Source organism: Scatophagus argus, chromosome 8 (assembly GCF_020382885.2).
Source record: "Scatophagus argus isolate fScaArg1 chromosome 8, fScaArg1.pri, whole genome shotgun sequence".
NCBI lineage: Eukaryota > Metazoa > Chordata > Actinopteri > Scatophagidae > Scatophagus > Scatophagus argus.
In genome coordinates this window covers 8,037,208-8,054,139 of record NC_058500.1, presented here as the reverse complement: position 1 = coordinate 8,054,139, position 16,932 = coordinate 8,037,208, and the positions used below count along the sequence as shown (strand labels likewise).

The window sequence follows — 16,932 nt, the reverse complement described above, 5'->3', positions numbered from 1 at the left end:
TTGCTCATGGCTCCAAAAAGGGGTAAAATTTGTTTTGGGGATGTTGAATGATGGGAAAAATGATCTCCACCTTCTGAAAATAATGATGAAATGTCCTGGGGAACTAATTGCAACCTGACCCAAAACCTCAATTACCATTTTAAACCAAACCATTTGCCTTGAATTATTAAGTTCTGCAGCTGCATTACACTGGCAGCAGTACAGATGGAGAAGCATAATGATAGAGGGACTTTAGAGAAATGACCAAGTATTCTAGGGTGTGTGTTGTTCACTTGGGGCAGTATCCAGTGCTGGAAACCTTTATGAGGATGGTCCTGAAGGCCATAAAAAAAACAAGAAACCATGGGCGAAATAGTGCGTGTAAGCCAACAGCAGTCCATTTTTATCAGACACAATGATGGAGCTAAAAGATAAGTGACAGACAGTACCAAGGAAGCAACAGATGAGATCAGAGGATAGCCAGACAGTAAAGTGAAAGTATTCAAAGATGCCTAAATGCGGTGGAGTCACAATGGCATGTGTGACTTGCATAACCTGAGAAAAAGGTTTGGTGTGCTTATTCTGGTGCGCCATTTATTCTGATAAATTCATGCATAAATCCAATTTACAGGAACAGCTAGAGAACTGCCATATTCAGTGTTTCTGTCCTTAAGGCCTCTGGAGGAGAACCAAATATTCTCTGTAGTGTTTTCAGCTTTGATTTCCAGCAAGATATTTTTCCAGGTATCCCCCACGTGCCAGGCCAAAACTAGAAAGAAAGATCCAGAGATTTTTTTTTTTTCCCTCATGGGTGGGTGGAAACGTCATTGACTTGCATTTATGTCCTGTTCAGAAACAGGCTATATCAGGATGTAAATGTTGCTTTGTGTTTGTGTAAGCAGCAGTTAGCTTTGTTTTTCTATGGTCACAGTGTAAGAGCTATTTGTTTTCAAGTTCTACTGCCCCCTTGTGACCAATGTGCAATTAAGCAGAGAGTGGGTGAGCAGACTTTATTATCATACACCACGCCACAAAAAAAAAGTGTCAACCGAATGGAAGAGCTCAAGTATGTCAAGTATAAACTGGATCCTACTGCAGTTATATTTGTAAAGCACAAAACACAGGCCTTGTCACAACATCAGTGAACCTAACTTACATCAGTTATGTAACAAAAAAAGAAAATAAGTGACATAACAGCCTCTATAACAATTTCAGTCCCAAAGGACTATTCCTCTCCTTTGCTCTGCCTTTTCTGCACAGTACAACATCTTTGCTCTTAGTGGTCCTTTTGAAATAAATGTAAGTTTTGCTGAGAATCACATGAATCCAACACACTTTATTTTTTGCACCATTAAAAAACCATTAATTAAGGGCTGCTGACTAAATCAACCCATAAACGGAAATCTGAGTCATTGTGCTTGCGTGGGATGGACATCAGCTGCAGCAGTACCTAGTAAACATCCAAAACCTACCGCACGAAGAGACATCAGACATTTGTGCGTCACTATTCAGCAAAAAAAACCCAAAAAGCAAAAAAAAAGCAAAAAAAAAACCCCAAAACAAAACACCCCTCTGGCATGACCACCAATGTACAATCACAATGGACTGCTTCTGCTTTACCTACCAGCTTGCTGTAGAAAATTTCATGTTTAATGTTAATGTTAATGTTTAAGCACAACCTGTTGAATTAGTGTACAGACAGTGAAAATGAGATCGTGCTTGTCCAGTAAAGCTGCAGTCTCTTCACAGTTCTGCTGTTCAGACTTTTCTAGAAATCATCCTTGTTGTCTTAAGGCTCACAAATATCATTAAATAAACTGAATTGTCACGATTAATGAAGCTTTTTAAAGTACTATGCAGTTCAGTGTCACCTTTGTCTAAATCTGTCCACATTGTATAGCAAAAAGCTATCATAAGCTATATTAAATGTTTCAAGAAATTCCAAAAATATTTCATTGTGTCGTGCATTATGCTGTGAATCATTAATAAAAATAACAAATACTGATTTTTCTGTTTACATATTTATTAAGCAATTTAAATACATTTTAGATTTTGCAGTGTGAATATGAATCATAGACACATCAGTACAGCAATACAGAAACAGCTTTCACTACCACCTTGAGGGATTGCGGTCTCCACTGCCATCTCCTTGGAGGTAGCCGTCATACAGCTCCCTGAGGTGGAGGATGAGCTCCTCAGTGTTCTGTCCTGTAAGAGCCGACACAGGGATGACCCGCTGGGTGACAAGGCTCTTTAGAGTCTTGAGATTGTCCCGGGCCTCAGGTAGGTCCATTTTGTTGGCTACGATGGCCTGAGGCCGCTTGGACAAACCAGGTTCATACTGGTCCAGTTCATAGTACAAGTGCCGGAGTTGGGTCCATGGCTCAGGAGTCGACAGGTCCAGAACAAAGAGCAGGAAACGACAGCGCTCTATGTGACGCAGAAAAGAGATGCCCAGACCTCGGTTCTCGTGGGCTCCTCGAATGATGCCTGGGATGTCAGCAACTACACAGAACCAGGGTTAAAGTGTAACAAATACATTTAATTGTTGTAAAATAATAAATAATGATAATTCTATAATATAGTAATGTTTTGCTTAAAATGAACTACCTGAAACTTGTTCATGATCCCTGTAATTGACAATTCCTACATGTGGGTTGAGCGTTGTAAAAGGGTAAGCAGCCACAGCCGGTTTGGCATTGGAGATGGCTCTCAACAATGACGATTTGCCAGCATTAGGAAACCCCACCTGATGGGGAAAAAGATAACAAAACACTCCTTTCATTGCATTTTGCAGTGCTGAAAAGAAACATGCCAAAGTTATTTTTCAAACATAAGCAGCCATTTCTCACCAGTCCAGCGTGAGCCATGGTGTGGAGCTCCAAGTGAAAGACCCTCTCCTCGCCCTGTACTCCTGGGGTTGCTTGCATTGGGGAGCGGTTCTCATTGGACAGAAAAAAACGATTCCCCTTCCCACCAGCCCCTCCAAACACAGCCAGATACTCCTGGCCGTGTTCAGAAAGATCCACTACTGTCTTTCCCTGTTCCTTCACCACAGTACCTAACGGCACCTTTAAAACAAAACATAAATATCATAAATATGAATAACATAAATAACATAAAAAACATCAAAAGAAGATTAGGCAGTAGGTTTATGACAAACGTGGTCATATGTATCATTTATCATCAGATGCATGGACTCACACAGATATACGTTGGGCGACCATTCCTGCCGTAGCAGTTCTTGCTGCCTCCTGCTTGCCCATCTTCTCCCTTGTAAACTGGAACAATTTGAGCCAACGATTTGACAAACCGGTCAGCTGTAAACACACAAGTAAGGAATAAAGGCGGGAGTTTTGGAGTTCTGTCAGAGACTGTGGTGACATGGCACCTTTATTCAAATTCAACAAATTTATTGTACAGGAAAAACCTAACTGTTGATTACTCTCAAAAAAATCGAATTAAAACATCAGTACACATTCCTTCAAAGAGTCGGACACCCAGCTCACCCTTGATAATGATGCTTCCTCCATCACCGCCGTTTCCTCCATCCGGTCCGCCCCACTCTTTTCGGGGCTCGCTGTGAAAGGTGCAGGCCCCTTTCCCGCCTGATCCAGCAACCAGCTTCACACGACGCTGGTCTACAAAGTGACGCGTCTATGGATCAGATCAGGAAATAAATTAACATCAAAAAGGAAAGGGCTGTTTTGGATGCTTCAATGGGTGAGGTGCTCCAAAAATAAACCACCATGAGAGGATCAGCTGTAGATGAGGAACAACGTTCAGCTAAGCATGTCAGAAACACAATACTTGGTCTAAAAGTTAACTCCTCTCCAAGTGAGATGTTTATGGGCATGTCTTCATGGTAAACAGACCCAATTTAAGATATCAACAAGAGATAAGACTAATAAAACACGTTGGACAGATGGATAGTCCTGCGATGTGTGGTTTCTTTATGGTTTTAAATAAAGAAAATTTCCATCCATTTTGTCCTCACAGATTGGGCAAAGGATCCACACTGAGAAAGCTATTTTTCTTTGTTTTGAGGGCTACAAGCAAAGTTTTTCTTTGTAGAATTGCTATTACTAATGAGGAGACTCCACACACAGGCCGCATAAAGTCGTGGACAAGCTCCTTCATAACTTGATATGCCCCCAAAATTAGATGATTGACTGGTTATAACCCCGGCATGGTTCACTTAAAACGTTAGGAAATGCTGATGATACACAGAGCTCGTACCAGCTTCTTTTCAGACAGCTCCGCCTTCCTCTGGCTTCCTTTGCCTTTGGCCAACAGCGAACAGGACGTGCCGACATCTCTGACACCAGCGGCGGCTTTTCGTCTCCACGCAGCTGGTACTGGAGAACAAACGCGACCGAAACTTAACTCGTTTCTTCTGGTCTCGTTTCCTAAGATGTATCCTAGAGGTATGTCCGGATAAAGCAGCCGAGCGCTTTTAACTCTCGTCCAAGTCGCTAACATCGTTAAGTTCTATTGAATGTCACCTCGGCCGTTTGGCTCAATACACATCGCTGGCAGTGAACGGAAGTGGATTCTGTCAAGGGAAGTAATAACGAAACAGCTGTTAAAATTAACATTAGATATCTTTTCATGATTTCTTGAATATTACTATAGGCATGTCCAATAGCGAAATTATCGTCCTACTCCATGCTGACATACAGTAACAGTACGGAAACCACGGAGGGACAGTTTGCATACGCGTAACGCGATTGTCAGTTACTTACATGCGGCCGGCTTCTCTACTGCCACCTGCTGAGCTGGAAGTTGTGTTAGAAGAAGAAGAAGAAGAAGAAGAAGAATCAACTTTATTGGCAGTATATATATTTTTACATACACACACTGAATTCGTCTTCTGCATTTGACCCATCCTTAGTTGAACACACACATGCAACACCCGGCAAATTACATGCAGTGAAACACACACAGGAGCAGTGGGCAGCATCAGGCGCCCGGGGAGCATATTGCTCAAGGGCACATCAGCCGGCTAATAGAGGGGGGGAGTATTTTTCGCATTAATCACTCCACCACACCCAAATTTTTCCTGCCCGTCCAGTGGGGGAATCGAACCGGTGACCCTCCGATCACAAGCCGCTTCTCCAACCTCTAGGCCACGGCTGCCCCCACGAAAATAATGAATGGCAATAAAACGCCGATGATTTAATGTTTCTGAGCCAAGAGCTGAGTTTATTTTGTTTTTGTTTTTTATTATTATTTTTTATTTATTATATGGTTGCATGTCTGTAACACTTCTTTTGAAAGAGGAACACGTCTTAGGGGCAGAAAAGGTTGATTAAAAAGTGCTGATTTTTTTGTTTCGTGGCATATTTTTGTTGGTTACAACCTTAAAAGAACAGAAACTTGATAACTGTAACTGTAACTGCTGTAACTTGTAACTAATAATAACAACATGTGTGACTTCAGGTATTTCTGTAATAAATACACAAAATACAGACAGATAAAAGGTGAATGTCAATTTATTTTTGTATAACAAACAGTAACAAAAGACAGCAGAAAAGGTCAGGCAATGCTAACTTAGAATAGTTAAGTAGATAACATTCAAATTTGGATTATGCACACCAAACTTCTCTCTCTCACACACACACACACACACACACACACACACACACACACAAACAAGGCGTACCACATACATCAGTGATGACACACTACACAGAACTGGAAAAGATGTGCCATACAAGTTCAGTTCACAGCAAAATGAAACACTAATACAAATTCAGTGTAGTATAGAGAATCCTGTGATTGTCACTGTTGAGTGGTACATAGTTATTTAGCTGTTTGACAGCCAGGTATCTCGCATTCTTTACTGCAACTATTGTGTTAATTTACCCCTCTGAGATAAGTTGAGTTACTAGAGAAAATACTGCAAAGCTGGACCCTCACTGTCACAGTAATGATCCTTATTACTGCTCCAATGGTAAGAAACAGTGCTCTGTGAAATGGCCAGAAATAAATAACTCAATAAATAAAATAAATAAATAAAAACAACATGATATATGCCCAACATAGATAAATGGATAGATAGATAGATAGATAACATAAGGAAATGTAAAATAAGGCAAGTGTGCTTTTAAGACATGTACACATATCTAAATCTTGTCTTAATTTTAACATTTTCTTCTTCTAATACAAAATACGATAGTACACATTTTCAATGGAAAAAGAATACTGAAGCAGTAAGGTTGACGTCTGTGAAGAAAGACTTCACATAATCTGTCCATAAAATCATTTTCTAAAATATGACATGTCAGTTGAAACCAGCAACATCACATTAGACAAACCAGCCATAGTCTTTGCCATTATTGTATATCAAGAAACTACAAAAAATGTGAGCTCACCATAAGAACCAACCTCAACATGACAGACGGAGCGTATTGCACTTATTGAAGTAGAGGTGCAGGACCCGTTACTGTTCTGTTCCTGTGTTACTTTGGCTTTTTGAGAATCATTTATTAAAAACAGCCTGAATTGCACTACAATACAAAATATCAGACAAGACATACACTGTCACTGCAAAATAAAGTGCAGACAAAGTAGCAATATGTTTGTTTTAATGTAAAATCATTACTGAATGGCATTAGAGCAGTGTGACCCCTCTTACCTCTGCAAAGTACAGAACATGTCTGTGCAGAGCAATGCCACTGAAAATATAGTGTCAAAAATACTACCACGATGTAGGATTACCATGGAAAATGGTACACACTTTTATTTTTTTGTCTGGATCAGTCCGCTATCTATTTTGCCTATTACCTCAGTAAGACATATGCAGAGAGTGAAAACACGTAATGTTAGACCACACAGCAACACATCACAGTTTGACTAGCACAGACAAAACCCCAGGATCAAGTCAGGTTTAAGGACCAATGTTTTCACCTTCTTCTTAAAATGAATTCCCCTTGTTGTAAGATGTGACAGTATCTGAACTAGGACTGAAAGAAAGAGCTGGACCTAGACTATTAAATAAGTAACAAGGAACACTTCTTTCAAATCTAATTTACTTTTTATGGCCACAGTCTCATATGTTTGTTGGACTGTGCTTTGCACACCAAAAAAGGAGGGTAAGAAAAGCTTGTGAAATTAAATAAACATTACGGGAAAAGCAAAGACAGTAAATAAAGATAAGGATTCAGTTTAATTGCTTGGGTTCATCTACTAACATTCCTGCTCCTTTTAGTTCCCTATTTAATCCATATGGAGGGTTTTACATTAACAGTCTTGATTCTACAAGCACCCTGACTTTTTGTAGGGTGGACAGTAGCAAACGTATTCAGCAAAACAGATGACGAAAGCATTACATTTAAGTAGATGAGTTATTCTTACTGTAGCTAGAATGATGATTAGTGGGAAGATAATAAATCTGATGCAGCTAGATCATCTACTCCACAGCTGAGCCACTCCTTCTTCATTTTTCCTCCAACCTCGAAACAATGCAGTACTTATTGCTGATAATTTCCATATTGACCCTGCAATGTGAGATGATTTACACCAACGGATTAGACTTTATTTCTCACACGCTCTCACAGTACCAAAATATCTTTTGAAGTTAACTCAATTATTCACACATGTATCACCTTTCCTGATGTGTTTTACTTAATCATCATTTGACCTACATGAATATAATCATCAGCATGTAAAATTTAACCATGACCCTCCTTGCTTGAGCTGTGACATTAGGGCTAGGGCAGCTAGCTTAGTTAGCTAGGTTAGTTTGCTTAGATTGCAGTTTGCAAGCACACCACTAGATGTCACTAAATCCTACACAAGCATGCTATGAACCACCTGTTCTGACAAGTTATTTCTTCCCCGATTTAATAATTACAAATTGACTGGCGAATTCCACCCAACATAAGCCTTTATCAGGGATTATGTACAAATTTTCATATTTGTCAGATGACTTAATTAATCAGTGTTGCAAAGCCAGTTTCAGAAAATCAGAAGCATCTGAGAAAATATGATCTAATTTAATGTACCTGTTCATAGGCATAGGACCTCTGCGCCTGTCCTCCAGGACCTCCTTGGGAGGAGCGGTAGGAGCCATACTGTTGGCTCTGACCCTGCTGATACTGAGAATACTGGGAGGATCCTCCCTGACCAGGACCTGTAGCAGACGGGTTACATTCAGTTCATTTACTCTTTTTTTGTGTGCCTGCTTATGTGAATGCACACAATAGGTTGTATGGGTTTTTCTAACCATATCCCTGTGACTGTCCGCTGTAGCCTTGTTGAGAAGAGTACTGCTGCTGACTAAAGGGCTGCTGCTGGCCAGAGCCCTGCTGATACTGGGCCTGCTGTTGACTGTACTGAGAGTTACCTGGAGGTGTATATACACAGGTACACGTCAGCTATTAATTATATGAAGCATACTTCATGGTTGGACACATTTAGACAAACTAAGGTTGCATGAAAACATACGTGAAACATGTGCTTTAAAATCACAAAATGACTAACTGTTACCTCCTTCATAGTAGTGCTGTGAAGATTCATCAAAGGACCTGTCGTAGCTTTGCTCACCATATGAAGACTGCTGATACGAATACTCCCCGTGACCTGTTGAGAACATGATTCAACACATGCACAAAAAAATCCTCTGCAAAGGCAAAATCCACTTCCACAGCGAAGAGAAATTATTACTCTGCTTGCCAAAACATGTAACAACAATATCACAAGCATAAACAACATTTTTATGGCTTCTCTCTCGACATTATACAGGAAACAAGGAAAACCCCCCCCCTGGACAAAATTTGCACTCTCTTTTCAACACACTGCTAAAGGACTTTCTGAAATCTGAAATTTCGGCACACCAAAGGGGACAGTATGGACACAGACACACTGGCAGGAAACAAAATTGAGACCAATATCATTGTTCTGTAATTTTTTAAAATACTTTTTATCTCCCACAATCAGGGAAAAAGACAGTGACTCAGAGGAAGAGCTGAAGCTTCAGCACTAAGGCCTGTGGGATAGTGGTGAAAGGAAATGGTGTATCCTGTAATGGCATTTTGTGTGTTTGAGAGCTGTATGTATGAAGTTTATGGATGTGCATGATTACCATCAGGGTAATACTGCTGGTTTATGGGCTCGCTGGAGCTCTGAGTGTGTCCATACTGCTCTCCGTAGAACTCGTCTTGTCCCATGTACTGCTGTGCAGATCCTGCAAGACAGGCGACACCACGATCGGTTAATCAATTGGTTGGTCCAACTGGCCGCTGAGTTGGAGACTAAAGTGGATGTGCCAGGACATTTCAGCAATTTCGGCAACCTGAAGGAGTGTGTAACTGTGTGCGCATATGTGTGTATAGTAATGAAAGACAAAAATAAGAGATTTTAACAGATGACATTAGTGACAGGTTGTTTAGAATTTATTTAAGTTATTGTGGATAAGTATGAACAGAGTGCATGAGTATGACAATAACAATTTTATTCAAAATTTGTGAACTGTGAAATTTCACTGGTGCTGATTTTCTATGAATTGAAATAATATGAGGGAAGTTATTTTGGGCCAACCAAAATTTTGGAATCTCTTATTAAAGTGGAGCAATTACAATGAATAATCCCATGACAAATGATATCAGATGTAATTTTTGCTGAGAAAATGAGGATTCGAGAAAGCCAGTTATCAGGGAGAATCTGAACTCTGCTTGGTGATGGTGTGCAGAAACTCCAGATTCCACTCCTTTCCTTTCCTTCTCACTTTTATCCAACAAACTCCAGAAAACCAACGGAACAGAAACTCTCTGCAGGATGTGTCAAAGAGTCATGCACAGTCTAATCTCCTTTTTCAAACCACAATTGACCCTAAAGTTTCCAAATACAGAGATAAACAATAGCATAAAAAGTATTCCCCTGCTTAACATCTGCAACAACAAGACAATGCTCATAGCAACATATCTGATAGCTCCCAATATGACCAAGCAGCTACAGTTGACAACCAATGGATGCAAGTCACCCCGCTTAACTACGGATACAACAGCTCCCTAGTACGCTGTTATTCCTGACAATACTTAACCCAGTCATGCAGAGAAAACTATGTACCAGACTCAGTGAGGACTTGCAACCATCCAGTGCTGCCTTGGATTCAGTATCCCATCCTTTTCTATATCTTGAATTACTACATGCTCAGTCCACACCCTTCAAAAGACATAACAGTGCAGAGGGGAGCTATTATTAGGCACATGCTGACACAGCACACATTAAGTGATTTGCAGAGGCAGAAATCTAAAGTGACACGAGTGATACATCTCCGGTCTGCTTCTTAAAATTACGGGAAGGCAACTGGGACAGACTAATTTTGCAAACCTTCAGTGTCATCCACTTAAAGGCCTTTGAAGGCAAAAATTAATACTTCGGCAGCAAAGGTTGCTTTTCCATCAAAGTGGAAACCTGTTGACCAGCAGTTAAAAGCTCTAGTCACACATCCATGTATGTACTTTAGCTTTCAAATAAAACACACACAACCTAATTGAGCCCAATGCCACAACAAATTAGCGCAAATAAGTCTTACCACCTACCTGGCTGTTGTGAGGAGCGGTAGGATCCCATGGGCCTCTGAGACATCATACTGTTTCCTTGAGTGCCCTGACCCATCATGCCCATGGCCTGCTGTCCCTGATAGTGTTGCCCCCCAACCTGGGCTGAAGAGTAGTGTGGAGCTGTGGATTGTTGGTGCATCATAGAAACTGGGAAGGAGGTTGGATAATGGGGGAAGAGATCTCATACATTAATATACACAGACACACTCTACTACACATACCGGCATGGCATTCAACAGCATACATGGCATTCTCAAAACTGAAATTAGAAAATGTGCATAATTAAACCAACAAATGTAGTAGGAAGTCCATGGCAGTAAGGGCACAGGGAAAAGCCAAATGGGTCCATGGCAGTCAGGGTTCTCTTAAAGAAAAATCTCCTTGAGGAGATGCTTTCAAGATGCTGTTCTGAGGTATAAATGCAAACAAAGCCAGTGAAGTCAGCGCATAAACAAATACAGTAAATACACATGGACATCCAGGGAGAGGAGGGCTGCATCTCAGGGTCAGGAGTCAGAGATTTGGAGAGGTAATGCCTAAAGCAGAAGGAAGAAGAGGGAGGCAGGACAACTCTCTGATGAACTGAATGTGTTTGCTTATGTTGGTGGTTATACTGGACTAGGAGGGAATTTAGAGATCAATAAGTGCAGATATGCATGTGAGCAAATGTTTTAAATGAGACCAAGGGGGCATTTGTCATGAACACATTGAGAACTATTTGAGAAATCCATCCAACTGTTTTATCATATGGCTCCCACCTCATCCTGAACACTTGAAATCCATTACTTTCATCACTCCCTTTTTCTAAGTGTCAGATCTTGCATTGTACCCAATTAACAAAATAAAAACAGCTGAGGCATCTTAAATCTTAAGAATAATAAGTGTTTTGGTGTGTTCATTTCATACAGCTGAAAGGATTCCTTTCCATAAAAAAAATTCCTGGTGATTAGTCTCCTCTATACCTGGCTCACCTTGGTTGGACTGCATGTTGAGGTTGCTGCGAGAGGAGGAAGAGGAGGATGAGGATGTGGAGGAAGAAGAGGAGGAAGAGCCATAGCCAGGCCCAGGGCCTTGGATCATGCTGCCCTGGGAGGAGGGCGCAGGGTGGCTGTAGCCGGATGCTGAGGCTGAGCTACCGAAGCTGCTGGCTGGCAGGCTGAGGGATGCGGAGGGGAGAGCCGACTGCACCTGACCAGTCTGCTGCTGCATGGGGGCATGGCTGGGGCCTGACGACACACACGCACAGTGAGAGCAGCCAGCACACGTTCCCATGAGGTGCCATAACATGTCAACCGTGGACACACATTCAGTTCATCTTTACAGGAAACTTGCATGGCAGTAGAAGGACTGAATGAGTGTTAATGTTCTGTGTTCAAAATGAATTAGAAACAGAACGAAAGCATAAGTCGCTACAGCTGCAGATGAATCTGACAATCAGGCCATTAGATGAGCAAAAGACCACAGAAATTTGCAGGCAAGAAGACAGGAAAGAAGGGAGACACTGTGACAGACGAGACAAGTCAAACAAGCATTCAAAGGGAACAACAAGATGGAGCTGTATGTGTGCACACCAAAGTATATCGGAAAAATAAAGCACATGTGCGTTCACATCTCACCATTGCTCATTTGGCTTTGCATCATTGATGTGGGGGGCAGTCCTTGTGCCATGGTGTCATTGAGGTTGCTTGGAGCGTGTCCCCCACTCTGGCCCATCCCCCCAGGACCCATGGACATGTTGGGAGTGGGAGGCTAAAAAGTAAACGAAGTAAATAAACTGACTATGAATTGATTATGCGTCCTTATTGCTGTCCGCAGACCCTGATTTCTTGTTCTCAAAACCTTCATATGACTCACCGCAGGTAGTAGTGACTGCATATTCTGATTTGAATCTGCTATTGTGGCCAAGTAAACAAGATTTCTGTGCAGGATCTGTTGATATCTGGGAAAAAAGTCAAATAAAACATAGATTTATTTACTCACATTTAATATGACACTGAAAAAGGCATAGTCAGGAATAAAAAAAGGACACTTACTGTGTGCATTCAGCTGTCTTGCCTTTGCTTTGGTAATCCATTATACATTGTATTAAATGATGATTTTCATCCAGCATCTTTGGGAGACAACAAAACAGCTTCAGTTCACACTATCTCGAGCCACAGCGCATGGAAAATTATCCACTGAACAGCCCTTTAAATACATTGCAGTGACGTTGTCCTGGATTCTCAGAAGTTCAGTCAGCCTAAAAAATTTTCTGGGTCAGTTTTGTTTCACATCGGAGCGAAATGAAACAGCAGCTTCTCGTGGTCTTTATTTAGAACAACGTTTGAAAGTCCCTGTATTCAGGATGAATGGGCAGGTTTCTTTTTTTTTGCAGATACATCCGTTTAAAGCAAGGATAAAGGCAGTATCAGTCTGAAGAGCAGGGCTCTCAGAGTTGTCCTGTGCTGCTCAGTTTCCCTCCATCCTACTGCTGTCATACGCCTTTCTCAGTGGATGCTTACATAGCCTACGCGTTTGCAACAAAGCGTTTGCCCGTAATAACCATTTGTACTTAATGGGATGTTGTTTGACGAGGAGCTGGGACATGATATACAGCAACAGTGACGTGTTTTTAAAATTCTCGCAAACAACTAACAAAATCTAAAGCTGATAAATATTTCAAGCATTAAAAATATGGATCATTCGTCAGGCGGTAAATAAAAACAAAAGCAGTGAGAAGAACAGCACCACAAGCAAACCGCTCCGGCCGGTGTTGAGCCCGTAATGCGCTTGACTACATCACCGTCGTTGCTTTGTTTGGGTCGCACCTTCAGTTGACTGTAACGTTACAATACCAGTTGCCATTTCTTCTGATATTCACCACAAGCTACTTTCCCTGCTTTGCCGAGCAGAGACGCACACTCCCATCCAGACTCGAGCATTCAATCACAAGCGCCGCGACCCATCAGGATTTTGTTTACCTTTTGAATCGTTTGCTGTGTCACCTCCCCTTTACTCCTGGGGCGCACCGATGAAAACGCCACCGACATTTTGTCATATGGGAAATAAAAGCGCTCCTTTTATTATAATATTTATTATCTTGAGCGCAACCGTCTATTTGGTTATAGTTTGTCCATTGCCAAAAAATGGGGGTATTGTCAGCGCCGTCTCTCTGTCATCAAGGGATGAATATTAATAAACGCAGTATTTGTCTGGATGTATTTTTTCATAGCACTTTGTTAGAAGTGTTTTTAATGCTCTGCACGCAAATGATGACACAGATCATAAACTGTGAGACTATAAGGGAGAATCCCTCTCCCTCAGTTTTTGGTATAATCCGGACAGTGAGTAGCCTACCTCCCTCTTCCTCACTGTAGACGGGTTATCCTTTGATTCATGAGCGAGCCAATCAGTCCACGTTATGCGCCTAACTGGCAATTGTGAAGAGTGGTGGGAAAGTTGTTTGTTTTGGGGGTTTGTTTGCGTTTGGTTTGTTGTATTTTTATTGGTTTACTCACTATCATGAAAAAAAAAAGCTTAATTATGATATCATAATCTCATGTCAGAGCTTGCTACGGTGTCAACATCTGCCGAACATTTTCCTCACTAAGTTAATGGACGTCTGCCCAGGTTTCATACAAAATTACAACTGTAATTTGAAGTACCCTCAGAGAACATGAGACGAGCAATCAGCAACTTCCAGTTTATTTACACTAGGTCTTGCTTCAGTGAAAGAATAAAGCAATGCATAAGTTTAAGTATTTAAATACATTTAAGTTCATTTCATGTTATGTTAATGTATATGGTTTACAGCATCTGCTAATGAAATAAATTTACAAATTAGGTTAGGCACAGCCAGATACTTTAAACATGAAACCAACACATTTTAGGAGAGAAATTCTTCCAAATAGCAGAAAATAAAACAAACTTAAACATTCATTTCCAAGTTAATTGGAAAAAAAAAAAAAAAAAAAAAAAAGCATGGGGGGAAAAAAAAAAAAACAAAACAAAACAAAAAAAACTATAGTAAGTGAGCCATGCACCCATATTCAAAATGTAGGCAAATTGGGGGGGAAAAAAAGGATAAATAAAAATACAATCAGGGCAATATGCACCAGGGAGAAAAACAATCAAGAAAAGACTCAACTTCTTAGGGTTCCAACAGAACTGCTTTGGCTCATCGCAACACAGTCACCATATGGAAGGGAAACAACCATGGAAGGATGGGATTACTTTAGTACCAAACTCTGACCTTTACAGCTGTCCACTCTTCATTCTGTAAGACAGAGCTTGAGCAGTGCCCCGTCCTCTTCGTCCATTATAGCCACTTCTGAAGCCTTGGCTCCTCAGAAACCGCCCAGGGACCCCAAAAGTCTCCAGATTGCGCTTCCGCTCCTCAGCCCACGTTAGTCTGAAACCATTTGTTGACACAAAAAAAGGCACAAGCCTGTAGCTCAACATACAGGAGGAACTTTTATATATTAAAACATTAAAATACACTGGTTTACCTGAACTTCTTATCAGATGAGATGTTGTCAAAGAAAGACTTTGCTTTGTCATAGTACCATTTTGGTCCAAAATGATCATCCTCACCAGTTGTGTGCAATTCCTTTTTTGCCTTCTCTTTTACCTCATAACTTCCATCTGCTGACAGAAACATGTACTGTAAGCACCCTGGAACGATACACTAAGAAAGAACAAGTTAGATGAACGTGTCTTAAAAAGGCCGAGTCACTGAATTTCAACTTCTAACCTCTTGTATTCATCTTGTCCTGCACTTCCCTCTCCAGCTCCTCCTTAATAAACTGTGCATTTGACAAATCAAAATCAAAGTCTGTGTCAAACTTAAGGGTGGCAGGTGGAACCTTAGGCACCATTAGCTGGCCTCTCCCACGGTTCCTGCGCCTCCGGGCTCCTAAGGGAAAAAAAAAACAAGCAATCAATGTTTAGGACTCTCTTTTGTCATTTATATCCAGACCTGAATGTTTCACAGTTACCTTGTCCTCTCCTCAGTGGAGGTCTGTTTTCACTATTCTGCTGCTGAGCTTCCTGCTGAACACTGGGCATACCTGAGCATGACCTCACTTGTATTTAAAAACAACATTAACAATCTTAAGATTGCTCAGAATTGCACAAATGGACATGAAGAATTCCCAAAACCCAAAAATGTTTTAAGACCGGGCAATTTATCAAAAATAAATTGGCCACAATTCTGTAAGCTTACTGGCAGCACAAGGGTTTGCTCTGGTCTGGAAATTTTCTCCACTGGTCCTCTGAGGCCTCCTTCTGTCCAAACGCTGCTCCTGCTCCCTGAATGCAATAGAGCCTCCCCTCTGTCTAGATCTTTCCACATGGAGGGTCTGAACAGCCTTTTCCACCATGGGGCCCCTTCTGACATGAAAGCCTGGAAGTAAAGGCCCTGCATGAAGAACACAATCAAGTATTTTGGTTGTGTTCTTCCCGCACAAAGGTATGGGTTCGTGGTCAATTCACTAGAAATAAACTGTCTAACTGATTTACCAAGGCCAAGAGCTGCTGCATACTGTTGATTAAGTAGAGTGCTAGCAGCAAACTGGTTGTAGGCGGGCATCCTTAGGGGGCTAAAAGGTCCACGAGGTGAGTAGATGCCTGGACAGCCTGCACTGGATGACTGGATAAAAGATGTTAGATCAATTCAACACATTTTCTGAGACTTAATTTGCTTTGTCCATTTTTCTTTTCTCTAGTCTGGCGTGTGAGCCGTGCAGTTCTCGTATACCTGTACTATTGCAGGATCTGGAGGAAGTCCGTGGTGAGGTCTTGGAGGTTCACACAGCGTAATATCCTTAATATCACTTCCACGGAAGGTGATGTACTCAAAGATATCATCTCTGGGAGGCATTGGTCTATCAGTTGGTCGTCCCTCCGTTCCAAAACACTTGACTGGTTGAGAGAAAATGTTCAACAAAATCAACAAAGTGGCATCCATGTTTCAGTGTTGCTACCAAGTCTACAGAACTCAGCAAATAAAGCCCCACATTTGTGGACACAATGACAAGCTGTCAGGCATAGGCCCACATCACTCACCTTTTGCCAGCACGACTGTAGAGTTCACTTTATCAATTGTATACAAAATCCCCTCATAGCGATTCTGGGCTTTTGAAATTAAGCCTATTTTACAACCGATGTACGGCTTAGCTGAACTCATAGCGAGGGAATATTCAGGACAACTGCGTACAAATACAACAACTCACATCACGTACGAGCATTCAAGGTTTGGAGTGACAAGAAACGATTTATAAGCGTGTTCAGGTGACTTAAAACCCCGCCCACTGATTGAGGCTTAAACACACCTGGCCACGAGACTACCTCCAATTTATTGTCAGCCTCTGTGCTGAAGGTTAGGTGAATCATGATGTCTGCGGCT

At 41.3% G+C, this 16,932-nt stretch overlaps 3 protein-coding genes across 6 annotated transcripts; all 3 read right to left on the bottom strand.

Moving 5' to 3' along the window:
• Positions 1–1,984: 1,984 nt before the first annotated feature.
• Positions 1,985–4,700, bottom strand: mtg2 (mitochondrial ribosome-associated GTPase 2). The gene is made up of 6 exons (XM_046397925.1): positions 4,219–4,700; positions 3,489–3,636; positions 3,184–3,299; positions 2,832–3,050; positions 2,590–2,728; positions 1,985–2,484 (listed from the first exon to the last, which is right to left on the bottom strand). The coding sequence occupies exons 1-6, from the start codon at positions 4,459–4,461 to the stop codon at positions 2,090–2,092; spliced, it is 1,260 nt and encodes a 419-aa protein (XP_046253881.1). The 5' UTR covers positions 4,462–4,700; the 3' UTR covers positions 1,985–2,089.
• An 889-nt stretch (positions 4,701–5,589) lies between these two features.
• Positions 5,590–13,954, bottom strand: LOC124063247 (calcium-responsive transactivator-like). Of its 2 annotated transcripts, XM_046396696.1 has the most exons (11): positions 13,508–13,954; positions 12,581–12,657; positions 12,402–12,486; positions 12,164–12,296; positions 11,519–11,773; positions 10,527–10,694; positions 9,068–9,169; positions 8,473–8,565; positions 8,210–8,329; positions 7,989–8,116; positions 5,590–7,481 (listed from the first exon to the last, which is right to left on the bottom strand). In XM_046396696.1, exons 1-11 carry the CDS (start codon positions 13,574–13,576, stop codon positions 7,455–7,457), a joined length of 1,257 nt encoding a protein of 418 aa, XP_046252652.1. In that variant the 5' UTR covers positions 13,577–13,954; the 3' UTR covers positions 5,590–7,454. The 2 variants fall into 2 exon arrangements, with proteins under 2 accessions (XP_046252652.1, XP_046252653.1); XM_046396697.1 differs by lacking the exon at positions 9,068–9,169.
• A 259-nt stretch (positions 13,955–14,213) lies between these two features.
• lsm14b (LSM family member 14B) lies at positions 14,214–16,809 on the bottom strand. 3 transcript variants are annotated; one of them, XM_046396698.1, is made up of 8 exons: positions 16,593–16,809; positions 16,285–16,448; positions 16,047–16,176; positions 15,751–15,945; positions 15,524–15,610; positions 15,280–15,441; positions 15,035–15,173; positions 14,214–14,937 (listed from the first exon to the last, which is right to left on the bottom strand). In XM_046396698.1, the coding sequence occupies exons 1-8, from the start codon at positions 16,711–16,713 to the stop codon at positions 14,781–14,783; spliced, it is 1,155 nt and encodes a 384-aa protein (XP_046252654.1). In that variant the 5' UTR covers positions 16,714–16,809; the 3' UTR covers positions 14,214–14,780. The 3 variants fall into 3 exon arrangements, with proteins under 3 accessions (XP_046252654.1, XP_046252655.1, XP_046252656.1); XM_046396699.1 differs by having other exon boundaries at positions 15,035–15,170; XM_046396700.1 differs by having other exon boundaries at positions 15,524–15,595.
• Between the last annotated feature and the right edge of the window lie 123 nt (positions 16,810–16,932).

Bases quoted from the DNA above. Each gene is read 5' to 3' on its own strand.
- LOC124063247 (XM_046396696.1), bottom strand. From the start codon at position 13,576: ATGTCGGTGGCGTTTTCATCGGTGCGCCCCAGGAGTAAAGGGGAGGTG. The intron at 11,774-12,163 runs GTGAGATGTGAA...GTGTGTCGTCAG, and splicing joins GCAAAGCCAAATGAGCAATG to GCCCCAGCCATGCCCCCATG. The intron at 10,695-11,518 runs GTGAGCCAGGTA...CCTCCTTCCCAG, and splicing joins CAACATGCAGTCCAACCAAG to TTTCTATGATGCACCAACAA.
- mtg2 (XM_046397925.1), bottom strand. From the start codon at position 4,461: ATGTTAGCGACTTGGACGAGAGTTAAAAGCGCTCGGCTGCTTTATCCG. The intron at 3,637-4,218 runs GTACGAGCTCTG...TCTGATCCATAG, and splicing joins AGCTGTCTGAAAAGAAGCTG to ACGCGTCACTTTGTAGACCA. The intron at 2,485-2,589 runs GTAGTTCATTTT...GGTTCTGTGTAG, and splicing joins GGATCATGAACAAGTTTCAG to TTGCTGACATCCCAGGCATC.
- lsm14b (XM_046396698.1), bottom strand. From the start codon at position 16,713: ATGAGTTCAGCTAAGCCGTACATCGGTTGTAAAATAGGCTTAATTTCA. The intron at 16,449-16,592 runs GTGAGTGATGTG...TCTCTCAACCAG, and splicing joins TACAGTCGTGCTGGCAAAAG to TCAAGTGTTTTGGAACGGAG. The intron at 14,938-15,034 runs GTAAACCAGTGT...AAATGGTTTCAG, and splicing joins TCATCTGATAAGAAGTTCAG to ACTAACGTGGGCTGAGGAGC.